Genomic DNA, 21,113 nt, shown 5'->3' with positions numbered 1-21,113 from the left:
CCATTGATATCTTACCCGACACATCAAAACCCCTCTATCCGCCATCCCCCCCACATTGCAATTTATAATCTATTAACCTCTAAACCGCCATGCCCCACAACGCAAACTACCTATTTAAACTATTAACCCCTAATCCACAATGCCCCCACAACGCAAATCATCTATTAAATCTATTAACTCCCTAATCCGCAATGCCCCCACAATGCAAACTATCTATAAAATCTATTAACCGCTAATCCCCCCACATTGCAAACTATCTATAAAATCTATTAACCCCTAATCCGCAAGACCCCACATTGCAAAGTATCTATTTAAACTATTAACCCCTAATCCGCCATCCCCTACAACGCAATCTAGCGATTTAAACTGTTAACCCCTAATCTGACAATAACCCACATCACAATTAACCTAATAAATCTTTTAACCCCTAAACCGCCAATAACCTACATCGCAATTAACTAATCACTAAGCCCCCTAACCTAACAACCCCTAAATTAACTCCATTACATAACTTAAAATAATCCTAAATTACAATTTAAATTAAAAAAAAACTAACATTTCAAATCAGCCAATAGGATGAGAGCTACTGAAATCCTATTGGCTGATTAGAACAGCCAATAGGATTTCAGTAGCTCTCATCCTATTGGCTGATTTGAATTTGAAGAATCAAATCAGCCAATAGGAATGCAAGGGACGCCATATTTAATCATGCACCTTAAATTCACTATTCAGTGTACAGCGAGATCATACGAAGAGGATCCTCCACACTCCATGGTTCCGCGGTCGCCGGTCTTCAGTTCCGCAGTCCAGGATGAAGATAGAAGAGGTCACTGCTTAGAAGAAAACTTCACCGCCGGACTTCAGGAACCATGAGTACCTTTCTGGGGGTTAGAGTTAGACTTTTTATTTTTTAGATTAGGGATTTCTGGTCAGTCTTAAAAGAATGTCCTTTTAAGGGCAGTAAAAGAGCTGATTGCCCTTTTAAGAGCAATGCACTTTAGGGGAAATGGGTAGTTTTTTTAGTGTTAGTTTTTTTATTTTGGGGGGTTTGGTGGGTGGGTGGGGGGTTTTACTGTTAGTGGGGGGACTTAGTATTTTTTTTAAGGAAAATAGCTTTTTATTTTAGGGCAATTCCCTACAAAAGGCCATTATAAGGGCTATTGGTAGTTTAGTATTAGGTTAGGGGGTGTTTTTATTTTGGGTGGGGGGTTAATTTAATAGGTATTATGTTTAATTTTTTTATTTTTGATAATATTGTTTATTATTTTATGTAATGTTAGACTTTTTTATTTTCTGTAATTTTTGCTTCATTTAAACTAAGTTTTTTATTTTTAAAGTAATGTTAGGTTTTTCATTTTAATTGTAATTTAGGATTATTTTAATTTATGTAATGGGGTTAATTTAGGGAGTGTTAAGTTAGGGGGCTTAGTGATTAGTTAATTGCAATGTAGGTTATTGGCGGTTTAGGGGTTAATAGATTTATTAGGTTAATTGCGATGTGGGTTATTGGCAGATTAGTTGTTAATAGTTTAAATAGCTAGATTGCATTGTGGGGGATGGCGGATCAGGGGTTAATAGTTTAAATAGAAACTTTTTCGATGGGGTATTGCGGATTAGGGGTTAATAGATTTTATAGATAGTTTGCGTTGTAGTGGCATTGCGGATTAGGGCTTAATACATTAGTTATTACGGTGGGGGGGTTGCGGTTGAGAGGTAGATATTGCGCATGCGTTAGGTGTTTGATTTTATTTTAACAGCGAGCAACGGGTAAAATATACGGCACAATTCTAGTATGCGGCGTCGTATATGCGATAGTGTAGTGTAAGTTCAGGTTACCATAGTAGCCTATTAATGTTGTAGAAATCGGGCATCGGATAGAAGCGTTAATACAACGCTAACTTACAGCTACAAGAAAAGAGCGACCGCTCGAAAAGCGGAAACCTTTTCAATGGAAACCTGGTACTAAAATGGAGCCGTAAATTACTTTTAGCTGTCGGCGGCTTCGGTAGCTTACGGCTCCATTTTTAACAGCTCAATGGAAGCGAGCTCTAAGCCTGTGTCTTCATAGAAAATAAAATTATCTAGAAATAGAGCCATGGTAGAAATGAATATTATGTAATCTATTATGATGAATGCATTTGAATTATGTTCACCTTTTACCCATAATTAAATAATATTTGAAATAAGCACTAATGCACTAGTGCTAGTAATTTATTCACCTGTTATTTGCAACACATAACACATTATTTGTGATAATTCTAAGGCATGTGAGCACTGTATTACAGTGGCAATTCATGTAATTGAATTTTTGCTGAATTGTCAGTTTATTAGAAATAATGGTGTAGTAATTTTATTCTGCCACAAAGGGCCAGAATTGAGCCGTATTTCAGAGAAATCATTTCTTCTTCTAATTTTTGCAGATGATGGTATTTTCAAAGCTTGTGAAGACAGACCAGAAATGTGGGGGGCAGCAGAAGTTCAGGAAGATGAAAACACTAAAGTGGAAGTTCCGGTTGATCAGGTAATTTGCCTTACAGCTTTTAAGCCATCAAATGGTAATGAGAAAAAGAAAAATAATACAAATTGTTAGCCTGCTCAACACTAGCAGCTGAGACTGGGAGGCTATAAAGGACTCATTTGAATCCTCATATTCTAGCAGCTAATTAAATCTGAAATGGAGAAGAGTGCCTTATATTTGAAACCTTTTAGAATACTCAGAGTATATATTTTAAATAAGCAGAGAAAGGTAAATTTTTAAACAGAAACTTGCCCTGGGTAGTCTCACATAATGCATGAAATATATATTACTGTTTCTTTGCTTCTCTAGCACTGATTAACAGGTTGTGTTAGGTTCACTGTAAAGTGTGTACATTCATTACAACATATTTCTATATGAAAATTATGTATGTTATAGAGAAATAAATGGTAAAAATAAAATCTTATATTTGTTACAGCATTTTATGTTCAAAAAAGCTGTAGGTGGGGTGAAGAGTACACCTCAAATTATGCCCCATGAACACAAAGCGCTTGTCAGCCATATGCCCACAGAAATATGTTAATAAAACCATTGTCCGCATACACTGTCAAATTATAATCCCACATTACACTAAATGCATGGTCCTGAAGCCACTGTCAGACCTTAAGTCAGACCTATGACCCAGTAGCTAATGTCAGATATACTGTATGTCTTTATCAGACCTCAGGTCAGACTCTCGAACTGGTAGCCACTGTCAGCCATGTGCCTACATCTAAACTCAGGTCTGACTCTCACACCTATAACTACTGTCAGCTATATGTCCACTTCAGACCTCAGGTCAGACTCTCACACCTTTAACTACTGTCAGCCATATGCCCACATCAGACTTCAGGCAGACTCTCACACCTATAACTAGTGTCAGCCATGTGCCCACATCAGACCTCAGGTAAGACTCTCGCACCTATAACTACTGTCAGCTATATGTCTACATCAGACCTCAGGTCAGACTCTCAACCTATAACTACTGTCAGCCATATGCCCACATCAGACCTCAGGTCAGACTCTCACACCTATAACTACTATAACTACGGTCAGCTATATGCCCACATCAGACCTCAGGTCAGACTCTCGCTCCTATAATTACTGTCAGCTATATGCCCACATCAGACTCTCATACCTATAACTTCTGTCAGCTATATTCCCACATCAGACCTCAGGTCAGACTCTCACACCTATAATTACTGTCAGCCACATGCCCACATCAGACCTCAGGCAGACTCTCACACCTATAACTTCTGTCAGCTATATTCCCACATCAGACCTCAGGTCAGACTTTTACACCTATAATTACTGTCAGCCACATGCCCACATCAGACCTCAGGCAGACTCTCACACCTATAACTACTATCAGCCATATGCCCACATCAGACCTCAGGTCAGACTCTCTCACCTATAACTACTGTTAGCTATATGCCCACATCAGACCTCAGGTTAGACTCTCACACCTATAACTACTGTCAGCTATATGCCCACATCAGACCTCAGGTTAGACTCTCACACTTATAACCACTGTCAGCCATGTTCCCACATCAGATCTCAGGTCAGACTCTCGCACCTATAACTACTGTCAGTCTTATGCCCACATCAGACCTTAGGCAGACTCTCACACCTATAACAACTGTCAGCTATTTGCCCAAATCAGACCTCAGGTCAGATACAGCATCCATATTACCTGGGTATTCAGTTTCTAACAAAAATAGGTATACGAAGCAATAACTGGAATGTGCTCACTCACTGTTGAAGAAACAAGTCTCTATCCACCTTCATAATAGAATGTAATGGATAATAACCCCTCTCCCTGTCTTTTCAGGGTGTAGGAAGTACAATAAGTGCTCCGAAGACGATATAAAGACATAATTAGAAGTGTATCATTTGATTATCATTGCTGTCTGTCAAAAGTGTGGATAGCAAGTCCAGTGTATCAACAAGAAGAGGCTATAAATTATAGTAAAGTGCCCAAGTACCAAACAAGAGGAGTGGAGGGAAAGATTTGGGGAGAGAGGGAGATTGCCAATAAGGGGGGAGAATCTCTGAGACTCATGATTACTAATTCCTGTTATGGCTAACCCTGTATGAGTGTCTCTATCATTCCACCAGTCCCCGCCATGTAATTGTTTAACCCTGGGGGTGCCAGGACAATATTTTTATTATTTCATTGTTTATCCTTTCCACTGGGGTACTGTTGTGTAGTTGCCTATTTCTCCAACATTGGTGTGTCCGGTCCACGGCGTCATCCATAACTTGTGGGAATATTCTCCTCCCCAACAGGAAATGGCAAAGAGCACAGTAAAAGCTGTCCACATAGTCCCTCCCAGGCTCCGCCCCCCAAGTCATTCTCTTTGCCGCTCTGAACAAGTAGCATCTCCACGGAGATGGTGAAGAGTATGTGGTGTTTAGTTGTAGTTTTTATTCTACTATCAAGAGTTTGTTATTTTAAAATAGTGCTGGTATGTACTATTTGCTCTGAAACAGAAAAAGATGAAGAGTTCTGTTTGTGAGAGGAGTATGATTTTAGCAGCAGTAACTAAAATCGATTGCTGTTCCCACACATGACTGTTGAGATGAGATAACTTCAGTTGGGGGGAGCAGTTAGCAGACTTTTTCTGCTTAAGGTATGACTAGCCATATTTCTAACAAGACTGTGTAATGCTGGAAGGCTGTCATTTTTCCCCTCATGGGGATCGGTAAGCCATTTTCTTAGTCTCAAACTGAATAAAGGGCTTAATATGGGCTATAAAACTGGTAGACACTTTTATGAGCTAGATCGATTGCTTTATTTAGGCTTTTTATACAGTTTGATGTTGAAATTCACACTTTATAACTTTGGGGAACGTTTTTTTTACGTCAGGCACTGGTTTAGAAACCTCAGTCAGGAAGGGCCTTCTCTGTAGTAGACAGAGCCTCATTTTCGCGCCATTACTGCACAGTTACTTTTGAGAGCAATACATGCAGCTGCATGCGTGTGGGTCTGGAATTAGTTGAAAAGGTTCCTAGAAGGCTTCATTTGGTATCGTATACTCCCCTGGGTTTGGTGAAGTCGCAGCAAAGGCTGGGGCTGGGACTGTAAGGGGGTTAAAACTGTTAAAGGCTCCGGTTTCCACATTTTAAGGGTTAACAGCCTGAAATTTGGGGTGCAATGCTTTGAATGCTTTAAGACACTGTGGTGAAAATTTGGTTAAAATTGAACAATTCCTTCATAGTTTTTCACTTATTCAGTAATAAAGTGTGCCCTGTTTAAAATTTAAAGAGACAGTAACGGTTTCGTTTTAAAATGGTTTTTGTACTGTATTGACAAGTTTAAGCCTGTTTAACATGTCTGTGCCTTCAGATAGACTATGTTCTGTGTGTATGGAAGCCAAAGTGTCTCCCCCTTCAAATATGTGTGATAATTGTGCCATAGCGTCCAAACAAAGTAAGGACAGTACTGCCACAGATAGTAAAGTTGCCCAAGATGATTCATCAGATGAAGGGAGTAGACATAGCTCTACATCATCTCCCTCTGTGTCTACACCAGTTTTGCCCACGCAGGAGACCCCTAGTACTTCTAGCGTGCCAATGCTTGTTACTATGCAACAATTGACAGCAGTAATGGATAACTCCATAGCAAATATTTTATCCAAAATGCCTACATTTCAGAGAAAGCGCGATTGCTCTGTTTTAAACACTGTAGAGCAGGAGGGCGCTGATGATAATTGCTCTGTCATACCCTCACACCAATCTGAAGTGGCTATGAGGGAGGTTTTGTCAGATGGGGAAATTTCTGATTCAGGAAGAATTTCTCAGCAGGCAGAACCTGATGTTGTGACATTTAAATTTAAATTAGAGCATCTCTGCGCACTGCTTAAGGAGGTGCTATCTACTCTGTATGATTGTGACAACTTGGTCATCCCAGAAAAATTGTGCAAGATGGACAAGTTCCTAGAGGTCCCGGTGCACCCCGACGCTTTTCCAATACCCAAGCGGGTGGCGGACATAGTGAATAAGGAGTGGGAGAAGCCTGGCATACCTTTTGTCCCTCCTCCTATATTTAAGAAATTATTTCCTATGGTCGACCCCAGAAAGGACTTATGGTAAACAGTCCCTAAGGTCGAGGGGGCAGTTTCTACACTAGCCAAACGCACGACCATTCCTATTGAGGACAATTGTGCTTTCAAAGATCCTATGGATAAAAAATTGGAGGGTTTGCTTAAAAAGATTTTTGTACAGCAAGGTTACCTCCTTCAACCTATTTCGTGTATTATTCCTGTCACTACAGCGGCGTGGTTCTGGTTCGAAGAACTAGAAAAGTCGCTCAGTAGAGAGACTCCGTATGAGGAGGTTATGGACAGAATTCACGCACTTAAGTTAGCTAATTTCTTTATTTTAGATGCCGCTTTGCAGTTAGCTAGATTAGCGGCGAAAAATTCAGGGTTTGCAATTGTGGAGCGCAGAGCGCTCTGGCTAAAATCTTGGTCAGCGGATGTATCTTCCAAGACAAAATTGCTTAATATCCCTTTCAAAGGTAAGACCCTCTTTGGGCCACAATTGAAAGAGATTATTTCAGATATTACTGGGGGTAAGGGCCATGCCCTCCCACAAGATAGGCCTTTCAAGGCTGAGAATAAGTCCAATTTTCGTTCCTTTCGCAATTTCAGGAACGGACCGGCCTCCAACTCTGCAGCCTCTAGACAAGAGGGTAATGCTTCCCAGACTAAACCAGCTTGGAAACCGATGCAAGGCTGGAACAAGGGTAAACAGGCCAAGAAACCTACTGCTGCTACCAAGACAGCATGAAGGGGTAGCCCCCGATCCAGGACCGGATCTAGTAGGGGGCAGACTCTCTCTCTTTGCTCAGGCCTGGGCAAGAGATGTTCAGGATCCCTGGGCACTAGAAATAGTCTCTCAGGGTTATCTTCTAGAATTCAAGGAACTACCCCCAAGGGGAAGGTTCCACATCTCTCGTTTATCTTCAAACCAAATAAAGAGACAGGCATTCTTACATTGTGTAGAGGACCTGTTAAAAATGGGAGTGATACACCCAGTTCCAACTGTGGAACAAGGACGGGGGTTTTACTCAAATCTGTTTGTAGTTCCAAAAAAAGAGGGAACCTTCAGACCAATTCTGGATTTAAAGATTCTAAACAAATTTCTCAGAGTGCCATCGTTCAAAATGGAAACTATTCGAACGATTCTACCTACAATCCAGGAGGGTCAATTTATGACTACCGTGGATCTAAAGGATGCGTATCTACATATTCCTATCCACAAAGATCATCATCAGTTCCTAAGGTTCGCATTTCTGGACAAACATTACCTGTTTGTAGCTCTCCCATTCGGGCTAGCCACTGCTCCAAGGATTTTCACAAAGGTACTCGGGTCCCTTCTAGCGGTTCTAAGACCAAGGGGCATTGCAGTGGCACCTTACTTGGACGACATTCTAATACAAGCGTCGTCTCTTTCAAAGGCAAAGGCTCACACAGACATCGTTCTGGCCTTTCTCAGATCTCACGGGTGGAAGGTGAACATAGAAAAAAGTTCCCTGTCTCCGTCAACAAGCGTTACCTTCTTGGGGACAATAATAGATTCTTTAGAAATGAAGATTTTCCTGACAGATGTCAGAAAGTCAAAGCTTCTAAACGCTTGTCAAGTTCTTCACTCTGTTCTACGGCCTTCCATAGCTCAGTGCATGGAAGTAGTAGGGTTGATGGTTGCAGCAATGGACATAGTTCCTTTTGCGCGAATTCATCTAAGACCATTACAACTGTGCATGCTCAAACAGTGGAATGGGGACTATACAGACTTGTCTCCAGTGATTCAAGTAGATCAGAAGACCAGAGACTCACTCCGTTGGTGGCTGACCCAGGATCACCTGTCCCAGGGAATGAGCTTCCGCAGACCAGAGTGGGTCATCGTCACGACCGACGCCAGTCTATTAGGCTGGGGCGCGGTCTGGGATTCCCTGAAAACTCAGGGTCTATGGTCCAGGGAAGAGTCCCTTCTCCCGATAAACATTCTGGAACTGAGAGCGATATTCAATGCTCTCAGGGCTTGGCCTCAACTAGCAAAGGCCAGATTCATAAGATTCCAATCAGACAACATGACGAAGGAGTTCCCTGGCGATGAGAGAGGTGACCAAAATCATCAAATGGGCGGAGGATCACTCCTGCCACCTATCTGCGATCCACATCCCAGGAGTGGAAAACTGGGAGGCGGATTATCTGAGTCGTCAGACCTTCCATCCGGGGGAGTGGGAACTCCACCCGGAGGTATTTGCCCAATTGACCCAATTATGGGGCATTCCAGACATGGATCTGATGGTGTCTCTTCAGAACTTCAAGCTTCCTTGCTACGGGTCCAGATCCAGGGATCCCAAGGCGACTCTAGTGGATGCATTAGTGGCACCTTGGACCTTCAACCTAGCTTATGCGTTTCCACCGTTCCCTCTCATTCCCAGGCTGGTAGCCAGGATCAAACAGGAGAAGGCCTCGGTGATTTTGATAGCTCCTGCGTGGCCACGCAGGACTTGGTATGCAGACCTGATGAATATGTCATCGGCTCCACCATGGAAGCTACCTTTGAGACAGGATCTTCTAGTACAAGGTCCATTCGAACATCCAAATCTAGTTTCTCTCCAGCTGACGGCTTGGAAATTGAACGCTTGATGTTATCTAAGCGTGGGTTTTCGGATTCTGTGATAGATACTCTGGTACAAGCCAGAAAACCTGTGACTAGAAAGATTTACCATAAAATATGGAAAGCATATATCTGTTGGTGTGAATCCAAGGGATTCTCATGGAGTAAGATTAAAATTCCTAGGATCCTTTCCTTTCTCCAAGAGGGTTTGGATAAGGGATTATCAGCGAGTTCTCTAAAAGGACAGATTTCTGCTTTATCTGTCTTGTTACACAAACGACTGGCAGCTGTGCCAGATGTTCAAGCTTTTGTTCAGGCTTTGGTCAGGATCAAGCCTGTTTACAGACCTTTGACTCCTCCCTGGAGTCTAAATTTAGTTCTTTCAGTTCTTCAAGGGGTTCCGTTTGAACCCTTACACTCCATAGATATCAAGTTGTTATCTTGGAAAGTTCTGTTTTTGGTTGCTATTTCTTCTCCGAGAAGAGTTTCTGAATTATCTGCTCTGCAGTGTAATCCGCCCTATCTGGTGTTTCATTCAGATAAGGTTGTTTTACGTACTAAACCTGGTTTCCTTCCAAAAGTTGTTTCCAACAAGAATATTAACCAGGAAATAGTTGTGCCTTCTTTGTGCCTGAATCCAGTTTCAAAGAAGGAACGTTTGTTACACAATTTAGATGTAGTCCGTGCTTTAAAGTTCTATTTAGAAGCAACAAAGGATTTCAGACAAACGTCTTCTCTGTTTGTCGTTTATTCTGGCAAGAGGAGAGGTCAAAAAGCTACTGCTATCTCTCTTTCCTTTTGGCTGAAAAGCATCATCCGATTGGCTTACGAGACTGCCAGACGGCAGCCTCCTGAACGAATCACAGCTCACTTTACTAGGGCTGTGGCTTCCTCATGGGCCTTCAAGAACGAGGCTTCTGTTGATCAGATATGTAAGGCAGCGACTTGGTCTTCTCTGCACACTTTTGCCAAATTCTACAAATTTGATTCTTTTGCTTCTTCTGAGGCTATTTTTGGGAGAAAGGTTTTGCAAGCCGTGGTGCCTTCTGTTTAGGTAACCTGATTGGCTCCCTCCCTTCATCCGTGTCCTAAAGCTTTGGTATTGGTTCCCACAAGTTATGGATGACGCCGTGGACCGGATACACCAATGTTGGAGAAAACAGAATTTATGCTTACCTGATAAATTACTTTCTCCAACGGTGTGTCCGGTCCACGGCCCGCCCTGGTTTTTTAATCAGGTTTGATAAATTTCTTTCTTTAACTACAGTCACCATGGCACCCTATAGTTTCTCCTTTTTTTCTCCTGTCCGTCGGTCGAATGACTGGGGGGGAGGAGCCTGGGAGGGACTATGTGGACAGCTTTTGCTGTGCTCTTTGCCATTTCCTGTTGGGGAGGAGAATATTCCCACAAGTTATGGATGACGTCGTGGACCGGACACACCATTGGAGAAAGTAATTTATCAGGTAAGTATAAATTCTGTTTTCTGGATATGGCTAATCATTCTGACACATAGTGGATCCTCAGCTTTCTGTAACAGTCAAGGCTATGTAGTGGCCTCTTACTAGGGGATTGTTATAATCAGGCCTTATGGGCATGTGATAAATAACCAGCCATTACAAGTGGCTGGTTATTGCTATAGCGAGCTCGTTATTGCTAAAGATGGCGGGTGTGGGGTGTTAGAAAAAAAAATACAGCAAAGTGCCTTTACATTGCAGTATATGCTTATATACAGGGCTCAAAATTCCAAGCCCTAAGCAACTAGCCAGCCCAAAATGTTACTTGCCACTTTTGATCCCGCCCACACCACAGCCACTAAACCCTCCTCTTTGTTTATGTTTAGCCAATGTGAAACACCTATTTGTTCAGTACTTTTTGTATGCTACATACAGTAATACATTAACAAAAATAAGTACACCACAGTTAGCAACATCAATTAGGATTCTGAGCAGAAAAAGGAAGTTGTTGAAATGAGAAAAAGCAGAGAGTGTTGGCAATAATGTGAGGTCATAGCAGACTGGAAAAATTGTTTTATAATTATCATCTCTCATCTATATTTTTCTACTCCCTCCTCTCTTCAATCTCTCTTTTTACCCCTGGAAATTTTGAGCCCTGCTTTTATATATATATATATATATATATATATATATATATATATATATATATATATATATATATATGTGTGTATATACACATAATAACATAAAAATAAATATGTATATTTTCATAAACATATATATTTAGATTTGCTGCGCAGCTTACCCGCTGCGCTAGTTCTCATGCCGTGTCTCACAGCATAAGAACGAGGCTCCCATTAGAGCCTATGGAAGCACGCTCTTGAGAGCGCAATGCTTCAGTGCAATGTGAACGTGAGGTCGCGTTTGCATTGCGCTGGTATTACTAAGTTGATCGCAAATATCGATTTTGCTGAAGTGATATTTTGCGCTCAACTTGTAATCTTACCCATAGTTGGTCCCGAACAGAAACTGACATTGGTCCAAATAAGAAAAAAAGATCAGTAAGCCAGTCAGGAGCCACAGACACACCAGTGTTAATTTTGATGGCAAGTTTCAATTTAGTCTTAATTTTAGTCTTTTGACTAAAATGCCATTTTAGTTTTAGTCATATTTTAGTCATCTGAATTGTTTTAGTTTTAGTCTAGTTTTAGTCGACTGAATCTCCAATACATTTTAGTTGACTAAATCTCCAGTAGATTTTAGTCAACTAAAATCTAAGGGGTTTAGTTAAAGTGTAATGCATTATTTAAGCATTTCTGTATCATTTGCAAACTGATTACATACTCCAGGAGTAAACATAACACCTGTTAATATTCATGGTATTAAGGTTTAAACATGCAATACAGACACAGATTTAGCCGTTGTGATATGTAACATCTTTATTAAACTTAAATTAAATAAAACCAAGTTTCATAAACAAACAGAAGTGCAACTTTAAAATATATAAAAAAAACTGTATTGGCTGTATTGAACATATTACCTAATATAAAAACTTTAACAGTTCTCTGTTAATAATTAAAACAAGTATCAAGAAACTCAACACAACAAAAAGTTTCTGCAGCTATCACAGGCACAGCATAACTTAAACCCATATTCGTGGTTTATGCTTATTTCTATAGGAATTGATTGTTCACAGATTCAAAAATGTTTCGGCAACAATATTAGCACTGCTCTAGAACTTCCAAACTTATTATAAACTCCTCCTTTATGGTATTAAGGTTTGAACATGCAATACAGATTTAACAGATTTAACTGTTGTGGTATATATATATCTTTATCTTAAAATTTAACAAAATGAAGTTTCGTAAATTTTACAAAAGAGCAGTAATTGAATATGGATTGATTATAACAACTTGCATAAAATGTTTTTGTCAGCAAATTTTGATTTAGTTTTAGTCATAGTCTTTTGACTAAAATGTCATTTTGATTTAGTTTTAGTCATAGTTTTTTGACTAAAATGTCATTTTAGTTTTAGTCGTATTTTAGTCATTAGAATTTCTTTAGTTTTATAGTCATTTTAGTCTAGTTTTAGTCGACGAAATTAACACTGAGACACACAGCCTGCCAATCGCCAGCTGTATTCTGCTTAGAAGCCAAAATGCTTGTATCTCCAAAGAATAATTTCACCTTTGCGTTTACGCCTTTGTGAGGGGGATTAAACAAATACAATTCTAGGGTTAGCAATGCAGAAATTGCATGATCTAACTCAGGGATGGCCAACTGGCCATTCCAGGGCACCATGTGGCCCTCTGCACTACTGTTTGCGGCCCCAAGGAAAAGCAGAACTAAATATGTGTGCCACAGTTTTCGTGGCGCCAGAAAAAAAGACAGATGGTATTATTATTATTATTATACTTTATTTATAAAGCACCAACATATTCCGCAGCATTGTCCATGGGTTCAATTCATTTAAATAAAACAATTATAAAAAATTTGTGGAAACTTACAATCTAGAAGGGTAGGAGGTTGAGAAACAGGAGGTGAGGACTGCAAGATTGAGAAAGATGTTAATGCAGAGTTAGATGTTAAGTGAAATTAATTTATTATTGAGTTGGGTGGTAGGCTTCTCTGACCAAAAAAGTCTTCAAGGAGCATTTAAAAGAAGAAAGATTAGGGGAAAGCCTGACAGGACAAGGGAGGGTGTTCCAGAGGGTAGTTGCTGCACAACAGAAGTCCTGCAGTCTAGCATGGGAAGAGGTGATAGTCGAAGATGCAAGGAACACAGGTCATTATTGGATCTTAGTGGGCGAGCTGGAGTATACTTGTTGATTAGAGAGGATAGGTAGTGGGGAGCGGCATTGGTGAGAGCTTTGTATGTAAGGGTGAGAATTTTGAATTTAACTCTGCTGTGAATGGTGAGCCAATAAAGGGACTCGCAGAGAGGTGCAGTAGATACAGAGCGACCGGAAAGGGGGATTAGCCTGGCAGGGGCATTTAGGATGGATTGAAGGGGGGAGAGGCGGGAAAGAGGAAGTCCAGTAAGTAGGTTATTGCAGTAGTCAAGCCGGGAAATAACAAGGGAGTGGATTGTTTGCTTTGTGGTGTTAGCACTTAGAAAAGGGAGAATCTTGGAAATATTGCGTAGGTGGTTGCGGCAGGATGAAGAAAGTGATTGGATCTCGGGATGAAGGATAGATTTGAGTCAAGTGTAACTCTGAGGCAGCAGACTTGGGGCGATGGGGAGAAGGTTATGCCGTCGACAGAGATAGAAAAGTCACAAGTCTGCATAGAGCTTGAGGGGGGGGGGGGGATTAGAAGGAACTCAGTCTTGGACATGTTAAAATTTAGGTGGTGAGAGGCCATCCAGCAAGAAATACCAGATAAGCAGTCGCTGACATGAGAAAGGACAGAGGGAGAGAGAGTGGGGGTGGAGAGGTAGATCTGGGTGTCATCAGCATAGAGGTGATATTTGAAGCCATAACTGTTGATAAGTTTATCTAGGGACGAAGTATAAATGGAGAAGAGTAGAGGACCCAGTACAGATCCGTGAGGTACTCCAACAGACAGAGGCATTGGAGAGGAGGTCACCAGCAAATGACACAGAAAAAGACCTGTGAGAAAGATAAGAGTGAATCCAAGAAAGAGCATTGTCACAGAGGCCAAAAGAGCTAATGGTCTGTAGGAGGAGGGGGTGGTCAACTGTGTCGAAAGGCAACTGAGAGGTCAATTAAGCTAAGTATGGAGTAGTTGCCGTTACTTTTAGCAGAAATAAGATTGTTAGTAACCTTGGTAAGGGCAGTCTCAGATGAGTGTTTGGGGCGGAATCCAGATTGCAGGGGGTCAAGCAAGGAGAAAGGTACCCTGCAACTTTTCCTAACTCTGGTTCTGTGCCTTAGACATTTTTTAGACAATATTTTTTTTCACTTTCTAATAGCAATATATTTATATGCAGCCCTTAAAGCTGATAGTCTAGTCAAGATTAAACTTTTGTTATTCAGATAGAGCATGCAATTTTAAGCAACTTTATATTTTAAATCCATTATTCATTTTTCTTTGTTTTCTTGGTATCTTTATTTGGAAAAGCAAGAATGTAAGCTTAGGAGCCGGCTTATTTTTGGTTCAGCACCTGGGTAGCGCTTGCGGATTGGTGTCGAAATGTTCCGTTTAAGGCTTCTAAAATATTGATCAGCAGCCCCCATTGGCCAACACTGATCTAATTAGAGAATATCATTTCTACATTTGAATGTCCCTTTAAATAACATTTGTAATTTTCTAAACCTACATTTTCAAAGAAAAGTTACATTTTTGCACTGCAGCTAATACTTTTACTGTATATCTTGATTTTTTCCACATATGTAGTTACTTTGTGCATCACATATGTCAGCGTCCAATGCAACATCTATAATTACAGTAGTCACATAATAGGAATGCTGTAAATACTTTACAAATAAATTCAGATTATGGGGTTCATTTAAAAAGCTGCAAACACAGCTTTAGAGCGGCTCTGGCTGCTACGCCAGCTCTAAAGTGGCGTTTCTCACTCCCCCCAGACGTCTCTGAACAGGGTAATTGAGGGTCGCGTGAGAGCAGGGGGCAGTGCTTGTGTAATAATAAATGCAGGCAGCGTATTAATGCCGGGCTGACATGTGGCCAATCGCAATGCTGTTAATTTAAATATTAACAGAATATTACCGTGCAGATTGGTAATGTGAATTTAGCTACGGCTGCTGGTGTCTTCTTCCAATGTGTATGAGAGATTTAAATGAAAGTACATTGCACATGTGAGGTTTGTGCGTGCAACTCGGAAGAACTTATAGCGCAACAATCCAGGTAGCCCACTGTGATTGGACACAGATAATAAGTCCCATAGTGTATTTTACTGGATGATTGTGGCAAAAATTATATTTGATGGTATTTGAAATATTTCTCCAAGGATAAACTTTGCAATAATGGATTGACATGTTTAGCCTTTCATATCAATTTAAAGAGACATTCAACACCAAAATTGTTATTGTTTAAAAAGATAGATAACAACTTCACTATCCATTTCCCAGCTTTGCACAACCAACTTTGTTTCTATTAATATACTTTATCTAAATTTCTGCCTGTTTCTAAGCCACTACAGACAGCCTGCTTTTTTTTTTTTAGCTTTTCACAAGAGACTGTTAATTCATGTGGGCCATATAGATAACGTTGTACTCTCTCCTGTGGAGTTGTGCAGGACACAGCTCTAATTGGCTAAAATGCTAGTCAACAGATAATAAATAAATAGTCTTGTGATTAAGGGGCTGTCAGAAGCGGCTTCGATACAAGGTAATCACAGAGGTAAAAACTATATTAATTTAACCATGTTGGCTGTGCAAAACTGGAGAATGGGTAATACAGTGATTATCTATCTTTTAAAACAATAAACATTTTGAAGTAGACTTTCCCTTTACGTATAAAGTGATATTATAATCAAGATTGTTTGAAGAAGCGTTTTGCAGTGTATACTAGCAAGGACATTTGAAAATAACACATGCGTGTTTATAACCTGCAGCAGTACCTTATACTAAATAGATTAGATGTGACATATTAAAGAAATAGTCACTGGTAGTTCCAGTAATAAGGTTTTGGGGGAATTGATTACCCTGATTGAGACAGGGGCATGTGGAAGGATTTGCAGTTTTTCCATGGGTGGATTGAGTGCAGTTGGGGCAGAGTTATAGGTGTTGTGGTGTATTTTGGGAAATCAATGACATGGCTATGAGGATAGGCAAATGCCTGGGCAGTCTAGGGGCATGTTTGTATGGACTGTGGCCATGTCAGGAAGAGGCCATAGTCTCCTTCTTACTCAGCATAACAAGGTACAACCCTTTTAGAATGGGGAACATTACCATTGAAATCTGTATTTTAGTTTTAATCATACACATTTTTGCAATATACATACATTTAGTGATATGTATCACTTTGCTTGCTGCCAGCTTCAATGCTTATAGGTATACTTTGCTGCCAGCTTCAATGCTTATAGGTATACTTTGCTGCCAGCTTCAATGCTTATAGGTATACTTTGCTGCCAGCTTCAATGCTTATAGGTATACTTTGCTGCCAGCTTCAATGCTTATAGGTATACTTTACTGCCAGCTTCAATGCTTATAGGTATACTTTACTGCCAGCTTCAATGCTTATAGGTATACTTTGCTGCCAGCTTCAATGCTTATAGGTATACTTTGCTGCCAGCTTCAATGCTTATAGGTATACTTTGCTGCCAGCTTCAATGCTTATAGGTATACTTTGCTGCCAGCTTCAATGCTTATAGGTTTACTTTGCTGCCAGCTTCAATGCTTATAGGTATACTTTGCTGCCAGCTTCAATGCTTATAGGTATACTTTGCTGCCAGCTCTTGGAGCAGGTGCAGACACTGGATGTGGGTATATAGAGTTAGTGCACATATAGCTGTTTTGCAATGCTTCCCTTCAGTGTATTGGGCATTTACCCATCTGATGCCTTGCTTTACAAATTTACATAGGCAGCGTCACAGGCTACACAAAAGCAATGTGTTGATCTGCACGATTTGCAAGTATTCCATTATCCAGACCAGTTTGCACAGCTTAATATCCTTTTGCACACTACGATCTATTCCTATCTACATGGCTGATGAGTATATCATGCATGAGAAAAGCACATAATACTTGACAGCTGAGAACAGTTAAATACATAACTCTTGGTGACTTGGAACAGTTAAACCATTATGCAATAGGTCCACAGCGATAAGTTTGGGACTGCTGACAAACCTTATTTAATGCTTAAAAAGCAGGACAATTAAGTCAGCTACAACTGTTGAGAGACTCTTTTTAGGACTGTCCTGTGATTTCAGGGACACTTGAAACATCGAGTATCATATAAAAATGGTAATAAAAAAAATAGATAATCCTTTTTTTTTTCATAAACCAATTAAAAGATGCTTAGCATCAAATACTGTCTGAGATAATAACTCAGGTAGAGAAACAGAGCTAACTGCCATTACATTTTATTTTTAAAGGGAGTACTCTGCTGTGCACAGCATGTATTTACTACTTTATACATAATGTGGCCATTATGCATTGATAATACAGCTGCTTGTATTCCTATTGTTTTTTTAACACCTGAAATATTACTTGCCTATAATATTATTTTTATTATTACGTATTGTAGTCCCATTCAGCTACAAATTCTTATCCGTTTTCTATCCTCACCAGCTTGCAAATGTGTTTATCGTTTCTGCCTCTTTACTGTAATGTGACTTTCATCAGAAAAAAAAAAACCTGACAGTTGAGTCAGAGTTGACGCTGGGTGTGTGAGTGAAACACATATGCAGTTAAACGCTTTATGTCACCTTCTGGAGTCTTCACCTGTCCAAAGTGCATTGGGATGCAGAATTCTCAATGTGTTCTGTCAATGAATTCAAACTGTATTTGAAGCAATACACGTTGTGGCATGTGGGAGAAGCAGTTGGTAATTGGGTAAATAGAGAGTGCGTGGGGTTAATTTGGTGCTGTCCTGATCTGCTGCTATCTGGCCTTCAATGACATTGGTTTGAGTGAAAGTATAAATAAAAATGCAGTTAATACATAATGTAGAAAAGATTTTAATTTAAAGCAGAAATATAAATAATCACTTACACATTCATGTTAATAGAAGAAAAAACAACTAAATATCAGGTTTAAAGCAAAGGCTGCAAAGAGGGCAACCACTTTACTCTGATGTTTTACACGTGACCAAACAGGAAACATTAGAACAGTTTATTATTGTTCTATAATTTGTATATAATTGTGTGTTTATCCCCTGGAACACATTTAAAGTCAGTTCCAGAGCAGCAATGCATTACTGGGAGCTAGCTAAAAAACATCTGGTGAGCCATCAAAAAGAGACAAATGTGTGTAGCCAACAATCACTAGCTAACCCACAGCATTGTAGGCTATGTACATATTCTTGTTTCACAAAGGATATCAAAAGAACAAAGTACATTTGAAAATAGAAGTGAATGTAAGTGTCTTAAAGGACCAGTCAACATTGTAGATTTGCATAATTAACAAATGCATGATAAGAAGACAATGCAATAGCACTTAGTCTGAACTTCAAATGAGTCGTAGATTTTTGTTAAATAAATTGCAAAGTTATGTCTATTTCCACTCCCCCTGTACCATGTGACAGCCATCAGCCAATCACAAATGCATATACGTATATTCTGTGAATTCTTGCACATGCTCAATAGGAGTTGGTGACTCAAAAAGTGTAAATATAAAAAGATTGTGCACATTTTGTTAATGGAAGTAAATTGGAAAATTGCATGCTCTATCTGAATCATAAAGTTTAATTTTGACTTGAGTGTCCCTTTAAAATTAGATTCTCTGTCTGAATCATGCAAGTTTAGTTTCCTATCTCTTTAATTAAAGGGACAGTATACACCAATTTTTTTTAACTGCATGTAATAGACACTACTATAAAGAATAATATGCAGAGATAGTTATATAAAAATCCAGTATAAAACCGTTTAAAAACTTACTTAGAAGCTCCCAGTTTAGCTATGTTAAAGAATTAGCTAGAACACCCACTGCAAGTGGGAAATATTCAGACGCCCCCCTCTGCATATAAAAAGACTGTTTACACAAACAGGAGCAAGCTGAAGTAGTTTTACCTTGGTATTCTCCTAAAACTTTGGGGCTTGGTTAGGAGTCTGAAAATCAGTGAAGTTTTATTTAAAAATAAGCAAAGCCATACATTTTTTTAAAAAAAAGAAGCTGTATAGGCTATATAAATGGATCATCTACAAAACATTTATGCAAAAAAAAAAAAATCTATTGTATAATGTCCCTTTAAGCTACTAACATGAAAATTCTTACTTATCACTAATGATATTTTATTTCTTGTTATGTTAGTGTTGTCTTGACAATATCAATTTCTTTAAAAGTAGAATGTTTTTCATTAATGGTATTTGTTAATTGCCTTTAATTAATTTTAAGATTTCAATCGAACATGCCATTAAAAAAAGAAGAAACATTTCCAGTTTACTTCTGTAATCAAAGTTAGTTCTTTATCTTGTAAGTTTTTTTTTCATAATAACATACTGAGGTAGGCTCAGTAGAATGCATGTGCCTTGATCGTAGTGTTTGCAACAATGTACATAAAATTGGTCTACATATTTATTATTATTATTATCGGTTATTTGTAGAGCGCCACCAGATTCCGCAGCGCTAATTTATTTGGATACCTGCAAGTTGTATTTTCTCAGAAGTGGCTTTGTGGTCTGACACCAATAACGCAATTGTGTTGTAGGTTGCTGCAAGCTGATCATTATTAATAAATAACTTCCAAGGACATGAGACCCCTTATATGAATCATGGGATACCTATCTTTTTTAAATGGGGTGTCCTGTGATATATTTCTGTGGTGAGGAGTTTTATATTGGCGTCTTTAGAGGTGTTAGACTAAATATGACCAATGTCTGCAGGGTATTTGTAATTGTTACAACAATCACATGACAGATGGGCAAGCACAGGACCACTCATTTGTAACAGGAGGGTTACATAAATTTTAATAATGTGTAATAAGTCCATCTGTGTATGGCCCATAACAATTAGGTTACTTTTATTAGTGAAATCCTTAGATATTTTATTTCAAATTATGGTAAGAGCCCACAAATCATTATGTGTAAAATTATACTTCCTTTCCTGCTGGACAAACCAAAACATCCCTACATTGCACAGCTTTACTCAACCAAATGTCTCAGGATTTGTCAGTTATGCTTTGCCCCCAGCGTAGAGTAGGTTAAAACTCTGAAGCTCTCTTTAGGGGTTCTCTAACCATTCTGAGACCCATGCTCACCATCAAAAGTGCCTCCTGGCCAGAGGAGTCAACAAATGACTTCAGCCGGGCAGTGAGTAATCTTCCCTCAATGTGGAGACGTCACTGGCCTCCCAGGGGAAATAAAGATTTATCTGCCAATCCCCTGGCCTACAGTGTGTTGCTAATGTGTTCTCAGGAAGGCGTACATTGTGAGCCAGCATAACGGGTAATCACTCCCCATCCACCTGGAGCGGTGGCCATGTTAACTACTTGAAACTTGCTGTTTCTGAGCTGATTTGGAGGTGGTAAGGACATTCTGTTATATTTAAGAGCATCTGCTGTTAATGTTATGTTTAATGTTTGACAGCTGTGCTATGTGTAATATGAGACTTAATAAAAAACAGTTTATGTACCTAAGGTGAAGGTTGCCTCTCCTCATGAGAAATTCTCCCCTAGGTCAAATTCTGGTCCCTAAACAAATTACTGAAGGCTCTAACCTTCAAGATTGAGAATTGGCCACCATGGAGTGTGTCCTTCTGTCTCAGGGTCCCTTTTTACATCTAGATCTACAGATCTTAGCTTTGATAGCCTGACACATGAGCACATAGAGGCTTATCTTACAAAGTAATTGAGAGCCTTTATCCAAACAAGGAATCCCACAACCAGAAATATTTATCATAAGGTCTGAAAGACTTATCTGGTGTCT

General features: G+C 39.5%; 1 protein-coding gene across 1 annotated transcript in view; it reads left to right on the top strand.

Moving 5' to 3' along the window:
* Positions 1–21,113, top strand: part of DCDC2 (doublecortin domain containing 2) — a 556,437-nt gene that overhangs the window by 469,696 nt on the left and 65,628 nt on the right. The window contains exon 8 of the mRNA XM_053714795.1: positions 2,421–2,521. Within this exon, the coding sequence (XP_053570770.1) occupies positions 2,421–2,521 (101 nt within the window). The remainder of the gene's footprint in view (positions 1–2,420; positions 2,522–21,113) is intronic.

Source organism: Bombina bombina, chromosome 5 (assembly GCF_027579735.1).
Source record: "Bombina bombina isolate aBomBom1 chromosome 5, aBomBom1.pri, whole genome shotgun sequence".
In the NCBI taxonomy this organism is placed as follows: domain Eukaryota; kingdom Metazoa; phylum Chordata; class Amphibia; order Anura; family Bombinatoridae; genus Bombina; species Bombina bombina.
This window is presented reverse-complemented; position numbering and strand designations above follow the sequence as displayed.